Consider the following 13,013-nt stretch of genomic DNA (forward strand, 5'->3'; position numbering starts at 1 on the left):
AGATTTCTTACCTGGCATTGGAATTGGTTTGGTTTAAGAAATATTGCTCTTACCTAACCCAAATACTGCTGCCAACAAGGCCACACTGAAAATTGTTTGGCATCTTCTGATGCTTTTCAAATGCATTCTGCAGTGATACTAAATCTATTAGGCTTAAAAAAAGAAAACCAGCTTATTGACACTTGAATTAAATAAACATGTTTGCAGTCTATGTTCAATGAAACACATTTTTCTACAAAGCCACATTTTCTAAAATAAATAAATAAATAAATGTACTCATGCCCCCTTAATTATTATTTTTACTTCAAAGTGACACAAGTGTGTGTTAAGGCTGTGCAACCTCAGAAAAAGAATAACATTTAAGTGGGGGTATGGGAGATATTTTCCTTCAGAGGGTGGTCAGAGGAAGTTGTACTCTGAAACAACAGCTTTCAGATTCAGGACAACAGATGTTCAGTTTCACTGTTTTCTTTCCGAAGTCATAAAGTATTCAGTTAGCTGTGATTCAGCTACTTTTACTCAGTAGCCTAGTACTATGTTGGGTTCTTAAGTTGCTATGCAGCCTTGAACTGGGGGGAAGGGGTGGAGAAATATTTCTTTCCATATTTTTTTGTTATTATAGTACCTGTATTTCAATAGTTTCTTGTACTGGCCCAGGAATGTAGATGTCTTCACTATCTGGTATGTTGTCCTCGGTTAAGTAGATATGGTAGTTAATCTGCTGGTCTTCCAAAACTGAAGGGTATGTAATATTTGAAGAAATGCTTCCTTTTCCTGCAACCATGTATTTATTATTCACTTTCACAGCTGTTGAGTGAAAATATAAAATTTCTTTTAAAATATTGTGACAAACATATTTTTATGTTGTTATGAAAACCTTGCTATCCAATGATCTTTTTTATGCATTTTACAGAAAGGCAAAGAAACTTTTACAAGTATGAAGACGTTTTGCCAAGTTATTCATAAAAGAAGGAGTGTACAATATTAAAGTCAGCTAATAAAATTAAATAATTACCATCGACAGCACGGCTTATACAAAGTATGCCTTTTGTCTACACTTTGTTACTAAACTACACATATACACACATGTGCATATGTGTGCAAACTCACACACTCAGGCATGCTATATCATTGATGAAGTAAAATTATTTATCCACACTTAAAAAAAAGTTTTACACCACATATGGTGCCTGCTGGACAACACAAAATTATTTTAAGTAGATTATTGTTATAAAGAAAGATTGTTCCTTAATTTAAACCTTGCAAAGACTGTACTTATGTATTTACTTCTAATCTTAAAACTTAGCCATATGCTTATGATGTAAAGGCAGGGAACATCTAGGCAGTGCACTGTTAAAAGGCTATGTAATGTTATTTTGTATTTCTTTATTGCTATATGCATAATTTTGTAATTGATCAAGGACATAAAATGTAAGGAAAATAAATACCTTGTTATTTAGGCTTTTCCTTATTTAACAACTTTAAAATGTGGTAGGTCATATGATTTGAGAGTGAATCAAACAATGAGAGTGAATCAAAGTGTTATAAGATTTCCTCCAAATCCAATATATTGTATGCTAAAGAATCTAAATAAAAAAGAAAATATGTGGTATCTCTTAAAGTCTCAGAAACCCAGTATGCAACCTATACTGGGTCAAAAATAAACCAAACAGAAACTTTGCAGTGTGTAGGATGTGAAGTTCACTCCTTGAAATATGTTATGCACCTAGTTCACTAAGAAAATTTGAACTTTAAAATACATACTACAAAATAATAAAATAGTAGGTAGTCCACAGTGGAGTTAAAAATGGAGTATATTCCATTTTTAACTTAACTGCAGACTACCTACTGTTTTAGAACATCCAAGAAATTAAACTAATGTCCCCTAACCTCTGTATTTGAGACATAAACCCTCCAGAGGCTCTACCCTATATCAAAGTGACCAGGTACCACTGTCTGCAGCACAGGTGACATAGAACATCCAAGAAATTGAGCTAATATATGTTAAGTTCCCTACTAAATAACATCTGACTACCTGTTTAGCTGTTTGGGAGCATGCTGCTAGGGAACCTCAGTCACCTCTATCATTTCACTTTGTCTTGCCCCTACCCTTAGCGACAGTAATCTCTCCTATTAGAACACCATTAAAATACTTCTGGAAATACTTAGCTCTTATCTTCCTCCAAAAATGCAAGTGTGTAGTGGATCTGACTTCTACTTCTTTTTGTATTGTCCTGGATTGTGTTTTCTCTCACCTAACAATTTCTTTAGCTAAATTCTAGACCCCAATTCACTTACCTTATTGTTTTCAAGGTTTGAGATAGATTTCTTTGTTATTCTAATCTATCAGAGAGTGGGCGCAACCCGCTACATTCACCCTCCACTTCACTCCGGGCTCACTTTGCTCCCCCTACCCTACCCCCCATTCCCACCCACCCCCTCTTCAATTACATTTAGACTTCTTGTAAACTCCTCTCCACATCTCTGTCAATCGATAATCTCCCTGATACTATTAGCAATATCCTCCCCTAACTCCTCCTGTATATCCACCCTCAGGTTCCCTTTTCACTAAACCCTCTCACCAATCTCACCACTTCCTGAAATACTCCATCCTATCCATCCTATATTTCACTTTATCTCATTCAATACATATGTCCTACACCATAAAATTCTGTATCCTCCTGATGACCCTTCCTGCCTCTCTACATGTTCTATCCCATTCTACCTCCTCCCATACCTTATCTTATTTACCATCTCCAAAATCTCCCACATTGTACTTACCACCCAATGCTAATGCAAACAGTTTCTCAGACATCTCGCCTTCTTTATTCAATTGCTTCTATTTTCACCTAACAAAACTAAAACTCTCTCCTGTTAATATCAAACTAAAATAAACTCATTATGCCCTGCTCAGGCCTCTCTCATTAACTCAGCATCTTTACATCCTTACAAATCATTTCCAGGTTCTGTCTCAATGTGGAGATATTCACCCCAATGCTGGACCTATTAACTCTCCATCTCCTAACAAACCTTCTGTTACTAAAATCCTATGCATAATAACAATAAATGTATGCAGTATCTGTAACAAAACTATAGAATTTCTAGCCTGGGTTTTCCATTACTCCCCTGATATTGTAGCAGTCACAGAAGCCTGACTGAAACTACATGCATCGCACAGTGAAATAATCCCAACAGGATACAATATTCTCAGAAATGATCAACTCCACAAAGAAGGTGGGGGAGTATCATTAATCTACTGTGAGTCCTTAACTATTACACTCTTTCCCAAACCTGTGCTAAACTTTGGAAATATAGAACTATTACTAGCAAGCCTACAATTAACAGCAGTAAAAAAATATGTATTGCTGTACTTTATATTCCTCCAGGCCAAAGTATCCCTTTTCTGGAAGACTTTATATCCTGGACAACACTTAATATATCCAATTAAACCACCATTATTGGTGATACTGATATAAATTGGAAAACTCTTATCTCCAACTCTCCATCAAATAGCATAAACCTGCAAAGGTATACATAACTCATCACAGACCCCACGCGTATAGTAAATAAACAAACCAAGTCAACCTTGGGCTGGATACTAGTTTCAGACCAACATAAATATTCCATTGCTGGAACCTTCCCAAATATCTTTGGCAACCATCTGTAGAACAGAGCATGTGTTGTGACTTTAAGCATTTCAAAGTGAGGGCACTTGCTTATAAATAGAGAGCACATGCATGCAGCAATGCCATTTTGAGTAAACAGCCAGAATATTAGCATGTATGAGAGCAGTAGTCATTCTGTTTATTTGTTTAAGTTGCTAAACCTCGATCCTGATGAGTTTGTATGTAATAAAGCTGCTTGAACTGAACCCCATAACATTTTGTCTGTTTTATCATGAATGGACAAGCGACATGGTGTCAGACGTGGGATAACTGAACAACATGGTGCCAGGAGTGGCATATCTGAAAGATATGGTGTTAGAAGTAGTGTACCTGAATGACATGGTACCAGGAGTGGTGTACCCGAATGACATGGTGTTAGAAGTTTCGTCCCAACCTGCTCAAACAATTGAAAAAGCTCAGAAATTACTTTCAAGTAATAAAAAAACTTGCACTGATGATTTAGTTCATAAAAAAAGTGATACAAAGCATGTGCAAAGCACAAAACACATTATTAATCAAACAAAAAGCACAAAGCACATTACTGATTAAACAAAATGTTCGAAGCCATGACATCTGGTAAAATTATTCTAAATACTTATGAGAGCATTCAGAACTACTTCTGATTTGCAGAATGAGCATGTTAAAACTAAAACAAGTACAGTAAAAGTATAATGAGCATGATAGTAATGGGCACTCATAAAATCGTCTAAGGCCAGCTTCGAGAGAAAAATTGCACAGGACACTAAGGATAATCACAAGGCTTTCTTTAATTATGTTAGGAACCTGGGTGGGAATTCCCAGATATGCTCACAATTAATCCAAATTGACAAAAAATGCACTGAACCCACAGACATTGCCAACATCCTAGCTGGCAGGTTCAGTGCAAACTTCTCCCCCCCTCCCCACCAAAAGGGCAAATATCTATCCCAGCAAAGTGCTGCCCCCCTGACATCTCAGGTAAGAGCCGCCCTCTCCAAAGCAAGAAACACAGCATCAATGGGACCAGACGGCGTCCCGGGCGGCATCCTACATGAACTCCAAGAAGAGCTAAACCCAAACATAAAACTATCGTTCAATCTCAGCCTTACTACAGGATATGTGCCCAAAGAGTGGCGTACAGCAACAGTGGTCCCTCTCCACAAAGGTGGTGCCTCAACGGATCCTGGAAACTATCGCCCCATAAGCCTGACTAGCTTGGTCTGCAAAGCTATGGAAAGGATCATCATGGACCTCATAAATAAAGATATTGGGGACCTACAGACACTGGATCCTACCCAGTTCAGCTTTGTTAAGGGCAGATCCTGCCTCTTAAACCTGGTCGATTTCTTTGAAACAGTCACCAAGGCCATTAACTAGGGGAAGGTAGTCCACACAGCCTACCTGGACCTCGCAAAAGCCTTCAATACAATACCCCACTCGGGCATTATAGATAAGCTCACCAGCTTAAATATAAACCCCTATGTCACTAGATGGGTTGCAAACTGGCTCAAGGACAGAACCCACATGGTTAGAATTGCTGGAGCCATGTCAGACTCCAAACCAGTTACAAGTGGCATTCCACAAGGCTCAGTCCTGGGACCTCTCTTGTTCGGTATATATTTCTCGCAGGTACAGGCCAACATGGAAGGACTGTGGCTGACCAAGTTCACAGATGACTGCAAACTGGGCACCATAATCGACTCTCCAGCTGACACAAGCATCCTCCAAAAGGGCCTCATAGAAACAGACAACTGGTGCCAGAGCCATGGCCTCAAGCTAAACGCCAAAAAGTGTATAGTCATCCCCTTTGGCAAAAACAAAGTGCCCACAAATTACCACATAGGTGGTAATCCATTAAGTACAGAAGAAGTAATTAGGGACCTGGGGACCCAAGTTGATAGCAGTCTCTCATTTGACAACCACGTGGCCAAAGTGGTTAGAAAAATATTTTATATAGCCCACCTAATCATGAAGTGATTCACATCTAGATCAGGGGCGGTCATCGTGCCTCTTTACTCATCCCTGATCAGGCCCATCATTGAGTACAATGCCCCTTTTGGGATGTACCTTACCAGAACCCTGCAGCAACTGGAAAGACCCCAAAAGTACCTCACCAAGAGGATCAAAGGGCTCAAACAGATGCCATATGCTGCCCGGTTAAAGAAACTCCAGCTCTACTCAGTGGCATACCACCTGCTCAGAGGCGATCTGTGCCTGACGTATAAAGCCATGTCCAACCCGGAATTAATGGACATGCTGCACCTCAGAAAATCCAAATCCCATCTAGCTACGCGCTCGAGAGACTTGAACCTCAGCACTAAAATAAATAGGACATGCTGGAGGGACAGATTCATAACCCAGAGGCTCCCTTCACTCTGGAATAAAATCCCAGTCCAGGTTAGCCAGAGTTCCTCATTGACTTTCTTCAAGAGGAATCTTGATGAGTGGATGTAAGATCGTAGGTTTACCCCAGGTATCACTTCTGTGTCACTGTTAGACAGAGGCACAGTATACTAACCTCAAAAAAGGGCATAGCAAAATTAATTTAAAATGGGTGGCGTAAGCCAAACACACTCTGGCTAGGCTTATAAATGCCCTAGGGCAGATAGCCTAGTATAAACCTATGAACCTATAGAAATAAAATGAGCATAATGAGTACAATAAAAGGGCAAAATGAGCATGGAAAAGCAAAGCAACTGCATTTTTTTAGTAAACAACCACTTTTTTTATATGAGCTACTATTTCATATTGACTCAAGCTATTCAAAGTCTAACTAGAGTTATTTGAAGGATCTCAGAGTATGCAAAGTGTTTGCAGTGTGTACTTTATTACAGTGCAGAGTACAGTTATTTAATAGAGTGCAGTCATTTCAAAGTGTTTCTTACACTGTACAGAGTTATTTTGCAAAGTGCAGTCATTTTGAGAAGTTTATTGTGCTGTGCACAGTTATTTTGCAAGGTGGAGTAATTTTGAAGTGTTTCTTACACTGATAAGGGTGGTTTCAAAACGTACAGTGATTTCAAAGTCTTCTTGTGCTACAGAGACTTATTTCACAAAGTGTAGTTATTTCAGAGAGTCTATTGTGCTGTTGAACATAATTACAAGTTTTTGGCATAACATGTTGGCATATATGTGTGTGTGTTTGTGCATAATTCCAAGGGCCTTTATTACTGTGTGTTGGCATGGCAGAGACATTTTGCAGACCCAGACCACTTGTGTTTGATCATAATATTACAGAGAACTGGAGAGGATTTGAGCAGGAATATATTTTCATACAAGCAGTTTTTTCTGATAAAGATGCACATATGAGGGCATTTATTCTGCTTAAATTAGTGGAGACAGAAGGCATTGAAAGAGAGCGTTCATTGTGTATACATCAGCAGTATATGCAGGAAAAGGGGAAAACCATCATATTGTTCTACAAGCTGAATCAATGGAGGACCCTGACTGCCTGAAACTTAAATTTAGAGAAATGTGTAACCTCCAGACAAATATTACATTGTAGAGGCACTTATTTTATACAAGAGACCAAAAGCCAGGTGAAACTTTTACAGCTTACATTACTGACTTGAGAAACAAAGCTAACATGTGCAGAATTGGTGTTTTGAAAGGTGAGTTGATAAAGGACAGGCTTGTGTGTGATGTTAATAATGCTGCAGTGAAAAAGATTTTGCTTCAAGACAGTGATTTAATGTTGAGCAAAGCTATAGAGATTTGTCAAATACAGAAAAGCACATAAATATGCTTGCAAGTGATAAGAGCATGGTGTTAGCAGCCTCTAGAGTAAATTCAGACAGCATGCAGCATGTATCATGAGGATAACAGAAACAGAACTAAGCACATGGCAACTGCAGCCTCTGTAGGATTTCCAGGAAGAGCCCATACCTTTCCAGCAAGTTCTAAGACTAGCTCAGTAAAATGGACATGCTCAGTGCAGCACAAGGGAGAGTCAGCAAAACTCAAGTTAGGTCTCATTGTTAACTGTCCCAATTGTGGTGCCAATCACAAGTCACAAAAGAGAAAAGTGCTTAGCATTTGGTCAGCAATACCACAAGTGTAAAAATGGAACCACTTTCAAAAGCTTTGCAAATCAAGAAAGCCTCATTCATTTATTAAGAAAGGACACTCAAAAAAGTAAGTTGATCATATAGAAAGCTACAACTCTACTTTCTATGTAGATGGTGTATCAGTGGTTGGTGAAAGGTTAATGCAGTAGATTTGTTGGCAAAAAATTAAGTGTTTTGCATTGTCCTAATTAATGGTAAAACCACAGAGCTCAAAGTGGACACTGGTTCAAAGTGCAATGTTATGTCAGCAGAAACATTTGCTAGAGTAAGATCTGGTGAGCAACTTAATTTGGCCAATTGTGTGAAGCTTGTTGCTTATGGAGGTGAAAAGATTCCAACCAAAGGCTCAGTAGTGCTTTCATGCTATTCAGCTTGGAACAGTTACAGCTCTCAATTTTATGTAGTCATAAGGCCTGTACAGTCATTATTAGGTCACAGAGACAGTTTAAAAATGAAACTGCTTTCTTTTACCAAAGAACTTCATCATGTAAGCAAATATCTTAGTTCCAGTTTCACCGATGCTATTTTCACAGAGTATGCTGATATTTTCGAAGACAAGCTAGGTAAACTTCCAGTTCTGTACTACATTAAATTAGATCCAGAGGTCAGTCCAGTGGTCAGACCAGTGAAATGAGTTCTGATAGCTATGCAGGACAGAGTCAAAGTCGAGTTAGATAAAAATGATGCAGCAAAGTGTGATTTGTCCAGTGACAGAACCAACTGAACGGGTGTCTTCATGGTGGTCGCTCATAAGAAAAGCTCAGATGAAATCAGAATATGTATTGACCCAAGAGACTTAAACAAAGCATTAAAGAGACCCCACCATCCTATGTGTACAGTCAAGGAAGTTGCTACCCTCATGCCAAATGCCACTGTTTTTTCTGTCTTTGATGTGAAGACTTCGTTTTGGCAAGTAATGCTTGATCACAAATCTTCACTAATGACTATATTCAATATGCCATTTGGTAAATACAGATGTCTCAGAGTGCATTTTGGAATAAATTCTGCTAGTGAAGTCTTTCAGAGTGCAATGGAGCAAATTCTTTCAGGCTATCTGTGTGCTATAATAGTAGCTGATTTACTAGTTGGAGGCAATGGTGTAGCAGAGCATAACAGAAACCTTGGGAAAGTTCTGGAAGGAGCACATGAAGTGAATCTAAAGCTCAGTCCTCTGAAATGTAAATTCAGGCTATCAGAAATTATTTATGTCGGTCATTTATTTACTTCAGGCTTATGACCAAATCCATCCAAACAGCCATTCTTGAAATGCCAGCTCCAGACAATGTCCAAGCCTTACAGCATTTGCTTGGTATGGTCAACTATTTGGGCAAGTTGTTACCAGACTTCGGTGAATTATCAGCACCCTTGACAGAGATAACATGCAAAAATGTCACCTCGTCATGGTTGGAACAACACCAGAGAGCATTTGATGACCTGAAACAGAAAATTGCCAGTGCATCAACATTAAGATACTATGAAGTCTACAAACCAGTAATTATTTCCTGTGATGCTTCAAAGTTTAGTCTTGGTGCAGTTATTCTTCAAGAGGGTAGAGCAGTAGCCAATGCTTCTAAAACTCTTATCCAAACTGAGATGCATAATGCTCAGACTGAGAAGGAACTTTTGGCAATTGTGTTTGCATGTTCGAAGTTCAATGATTATATTTATGGCCGAGCTATCCAGACTGCGACTGATCATCAACCTCTAGTCACTATTTTAAAGAAGCCTATGCATACAGCTCCAGCAATACTGCAAGGAATGATGCTCAGATTACAAATGTACAGCTTCAAATCGTCTATACAAAAGGCAAACTTCTTTAACTGGCTGATACCTTATCCAGATCTCCCAGAAATACCACAGAAAAGCTTGATGCAGAGAATTTTGACTGCGATATCATGGAAGTATGTACTTTTTCTACTACAAGACTTGGTGAGTTAAAAGATCATACAAAGACTGATCCAATTTTGCAAAAGCTGAACTACATCATCAATGCTGGATGGCCGTCAAAGCAATCTGGTGTACCAACAGAAGTGCAACCTTATTTTCCTTACAGTGATGAGATGTTGATGGAAGATGGTATCATTTTCAAAGGTCCAAAAAAGTTGTCGTTCCTACTTCCTTTCAACATGAGTACATCCAAATTTTGCATTGTGTTCACCCAGGTTTTGAAGCTACCAAAAGAAGGATGAGATGACTAGTATTTTGGCCTTCTCTGTCAAAAGACATCGATAAAGTACTTTCATCTTGTTCAGTATGCAATAGTATTAAACTGCATTTGCAAAATGAGCCACTTCAGCTAAGCCAGATTCCTGAACTACCTTGGTCAACAGTAGCCACTGACATATTAGAGTGGAATAGTCAACATTACTTAGTGTTGGTAGACTTTTATTTGAATTGGTTCAAGATTGATCTGCTACTTAACCTAACAGCCAGTACTGTCATTACTAAGTTGAAACGTCATTTCTCAGTCCATGGTTGCCCACACAAAGTTATTTCTGACAATGGTGCCCAGTTTACCAGTCAGCTATTTCTGTAATTTGCAGAAGAGTGGTACTTTATTCATGTTACCGGGAGTCCTGAGTATCCACAGTCAAACAGCCTAGCTGAACGTGCAGTACAAAGTGCAAAGCAATTACTAGAGAGGTCAAAGTATGACAATACCGTTGTTTTCTTGAATTTGCTTTAACTCAGAAATATACACCATAACAATTTACTTGGCTCACCTGCCCAGAGACTTCTGTCTAGGCAAACCAGAACAACCTTGCCTATCAGTTCCAGTTTGTTGGTGCCTAATGTATCTTAGCAGAGTGTCTTTTATTTAGTTCCACTCCACTGCTATTGATTCTTACTGGTCTGGCACCCTGGAATCTATCTGTGATGGATTTACCAGCTGCTGACCTTCAACCCCTGGAATTTCAATCTGATGTCTGTGCTGGGCACAGTAGCAAAGTGAGGTAAGCAGGATCTTGGCTCATCTGTGCATCTATCCGGGAAGGATTTTTACTTATGCCATATCCACTGTTTTCCCCTCCTTTCTGCAGATCCATTTTTTTAACTTGTGGGGGTGGGCATGTAATGGAGATGTGAGGCATTTTATCCAGCCTCCACAGCAGCTCAGGCTTGTCTCCACCCTTAATCCCTCCTTGTAGGACACCTACCTAGTGCCATCCCCAAGCTCCACTAGGGATTGATACTGTAGATGCCCACCCACCCCAGGATGGTAATGCCCATCCCTCCCTTGCCACTCCAGTTGCCTGATCTGCTAATCAAACCCAGGTTGCTTGAGCTGTAGTCAGGGCTTTATCCCTCTATGCCCCTAGAGCAGAGGCATCTTACCAGACTTTTACTGTCACGCTATCAATATGTGCATAAAAAACAATATTTTAGATCACCTTTTGACAGATCTTAGTGAAACCCTTAAGAAATACACTTGGATCTTTATAAACATATTGTACCTAATGCTGTCATTCCTTTCTTAAGCTTTTATATTCAGATCACTGCTGAAGTTGACTGGACCATGCTTCCACAGTCAATGCAATGATTCTTGGCAGTGATATCTTTCCCTTGACAGTAAAGTTTAGTTTCGTAGAGAAAAATATAATTTCTGGTGATGTGACATAATGACAGCACAATGCAAATATGTCTGGACATATATTTCAGTACCTAAACTGAATATAGTTCTTATACTTCCCACACTTTACAGAAGCCTTACATAATGAAATCTGGCATAATATTTCTTCTAATAGCCATGTAGTCCTATTTAGGGGACTCCAAACAGTAAAATAGTTGTATCTCAGAAATTTTTTTTTATTATTTTCTGGTTATTTTTATGGCAAATTTATTTGGATATTCAGTTATGAACTGAATTAATGTTTTGCAGAGCTCGCAAAAAACTACCCCATGAAGAAAATATGTTTGTTCTGACCAAAGCTGTATGAACAGTTTCAGGCAATCAGATTCTAATGGATGAAAAACTAGAACATGTGTAGTGTATAAATGTAACAATAAAATGATAATTCTGAAAAGTTAAGGCTTAGGTTATTACTTTCATATGATAAAATAAATCAGTAGCTTTAACTCCTTTCTTCCTACAGGCTGTCTTCCTAGAAAAAGCCTTGTCTAACAGCATTCACCTTCTTTGGTTACAAACCGGTTGCATAAATTGTTTGCAAATAAACATTTTGATTAGTTCTAAATGGAAAGAGTTTCACTTTAAGACAAAGGTTCTTCCCAGCTTCCACTACAGATGAACTGTTTTCTGATTCTGTAAACTTCTGATGCTTAATTATGATCACAAGAAAGAAATTCTGCCCATAGCGATGGGGTTTTGATAGTTTCACAAATGATCATTTAACTCTGATTAGGTGACCAAAGATCAAGCTGCTTTCACCCACAGAAGACAGACTGTACTCCCCTGAGAAAAGTTGTGTATACCTCTCATAGTTTTTGTGCAATTCTGTCTACAGCAATGTATCAATGTATTTCAGCTTGTTTCATGTCATGTGTGTGTGTGTCTGTGTACTCATAGACACAGTCACAAGCCGATCATAGGAAAGCCATCCAGTTTCCCCTGTACAGATCCCTCCTCTGAAATGCATAGGTGCACCCTGCAAGATAGCTGTGTACACATGCGTCTATTGTACAGTGCCTTTTAGAGTAACTTGCAGAGTGTGCAGTGTATGACACCCATACTATGCAAGTTTCCTTACTTAAGAATCCTCAGTATCTCAACTCCCTCTCCAAAATGACACATTTGTATATAGTGCTTCAACACTTTTGCCTAACAGTGCAATGCTAGGTAACCATTGGGACTATGAATCAAGATACGATTGCTTAGTATGCAAGCTGTGATGACCAGCTTTACATACTACACAACCTGACTGAGAATCTCAGGGCAGGTTTACAGCACCCCCCCCCCCCCCCCCGATGGTTATGTTATTTTGGTCTTAGTCTTAAGAGGTATAGATTTTAATTTAGGAAAAAGCTCTGTCATACCTTTACAAGTCTAGATGCAAATGATCATAGGACAAAGAATAGAAATATTATTTGCTCTATTTTGCAGAGAATAATTGACTTTGTTTCACAGTAGTGTTTTAGATGATTCAATTGTGTCTCCTTTCTCTTTTATTGATATTTTCAAAACAAATATTTTACTCACCAAGATGTGTAAATACTGAGTTCTTATTGAGGATGTAGATGGTTGTTGAATTCAGAGGAATTGTCAAAAAAGTAATATATTCTGTAAATAAGCAGAAGAAAACTGATCAGTAGTAAGTACATGTCAAAATGCATATATATAAAT

General features: G+C 38.6%; 1 protein-coding gene across 1 annotated transcript in view; it reads right to left on the minus strand.

Annotated features, from left to right (window-relative positions):
* The window catches only part of ADAMTS13 (ADAM metallopeptidase with thrombospondin type 1 motif 13), a 1,149,238-nt gene that overhangs the window by 496,960 nt on the left and 639,265 nt on the right, over positions 1–13,013 (minus strand). Inside the window, exons 17-18 of the mRNA XM_044058222.1 lie at positions 12,870–12,950; positions 626–807 (exon numbers count right to left, since the gene is read on the minus strand). Coding sequence (XP_043914157.1) covers positions 626–807; positions 12,870–12,950 — 263 coding nt within the window. The remainder of the gene's footprint in view (positions 1–625; positions 808–12,869; positions 12,951–13,013) is intronic.

The sequence above is a fragment of the Protopterus annectens genome, chromosome 16.part0, assembly GCF_019279795.1.
Source record: "Protopterus annectens isolate FY-2018-M chromosome 16.part0, PAN1.0, whole genome shotgun sequence".
NCBI lineage: Eukaryota > Metazoa > Chordata > Ceratodontiformes > Protopteridae > Protopterus > Protopterus annectens.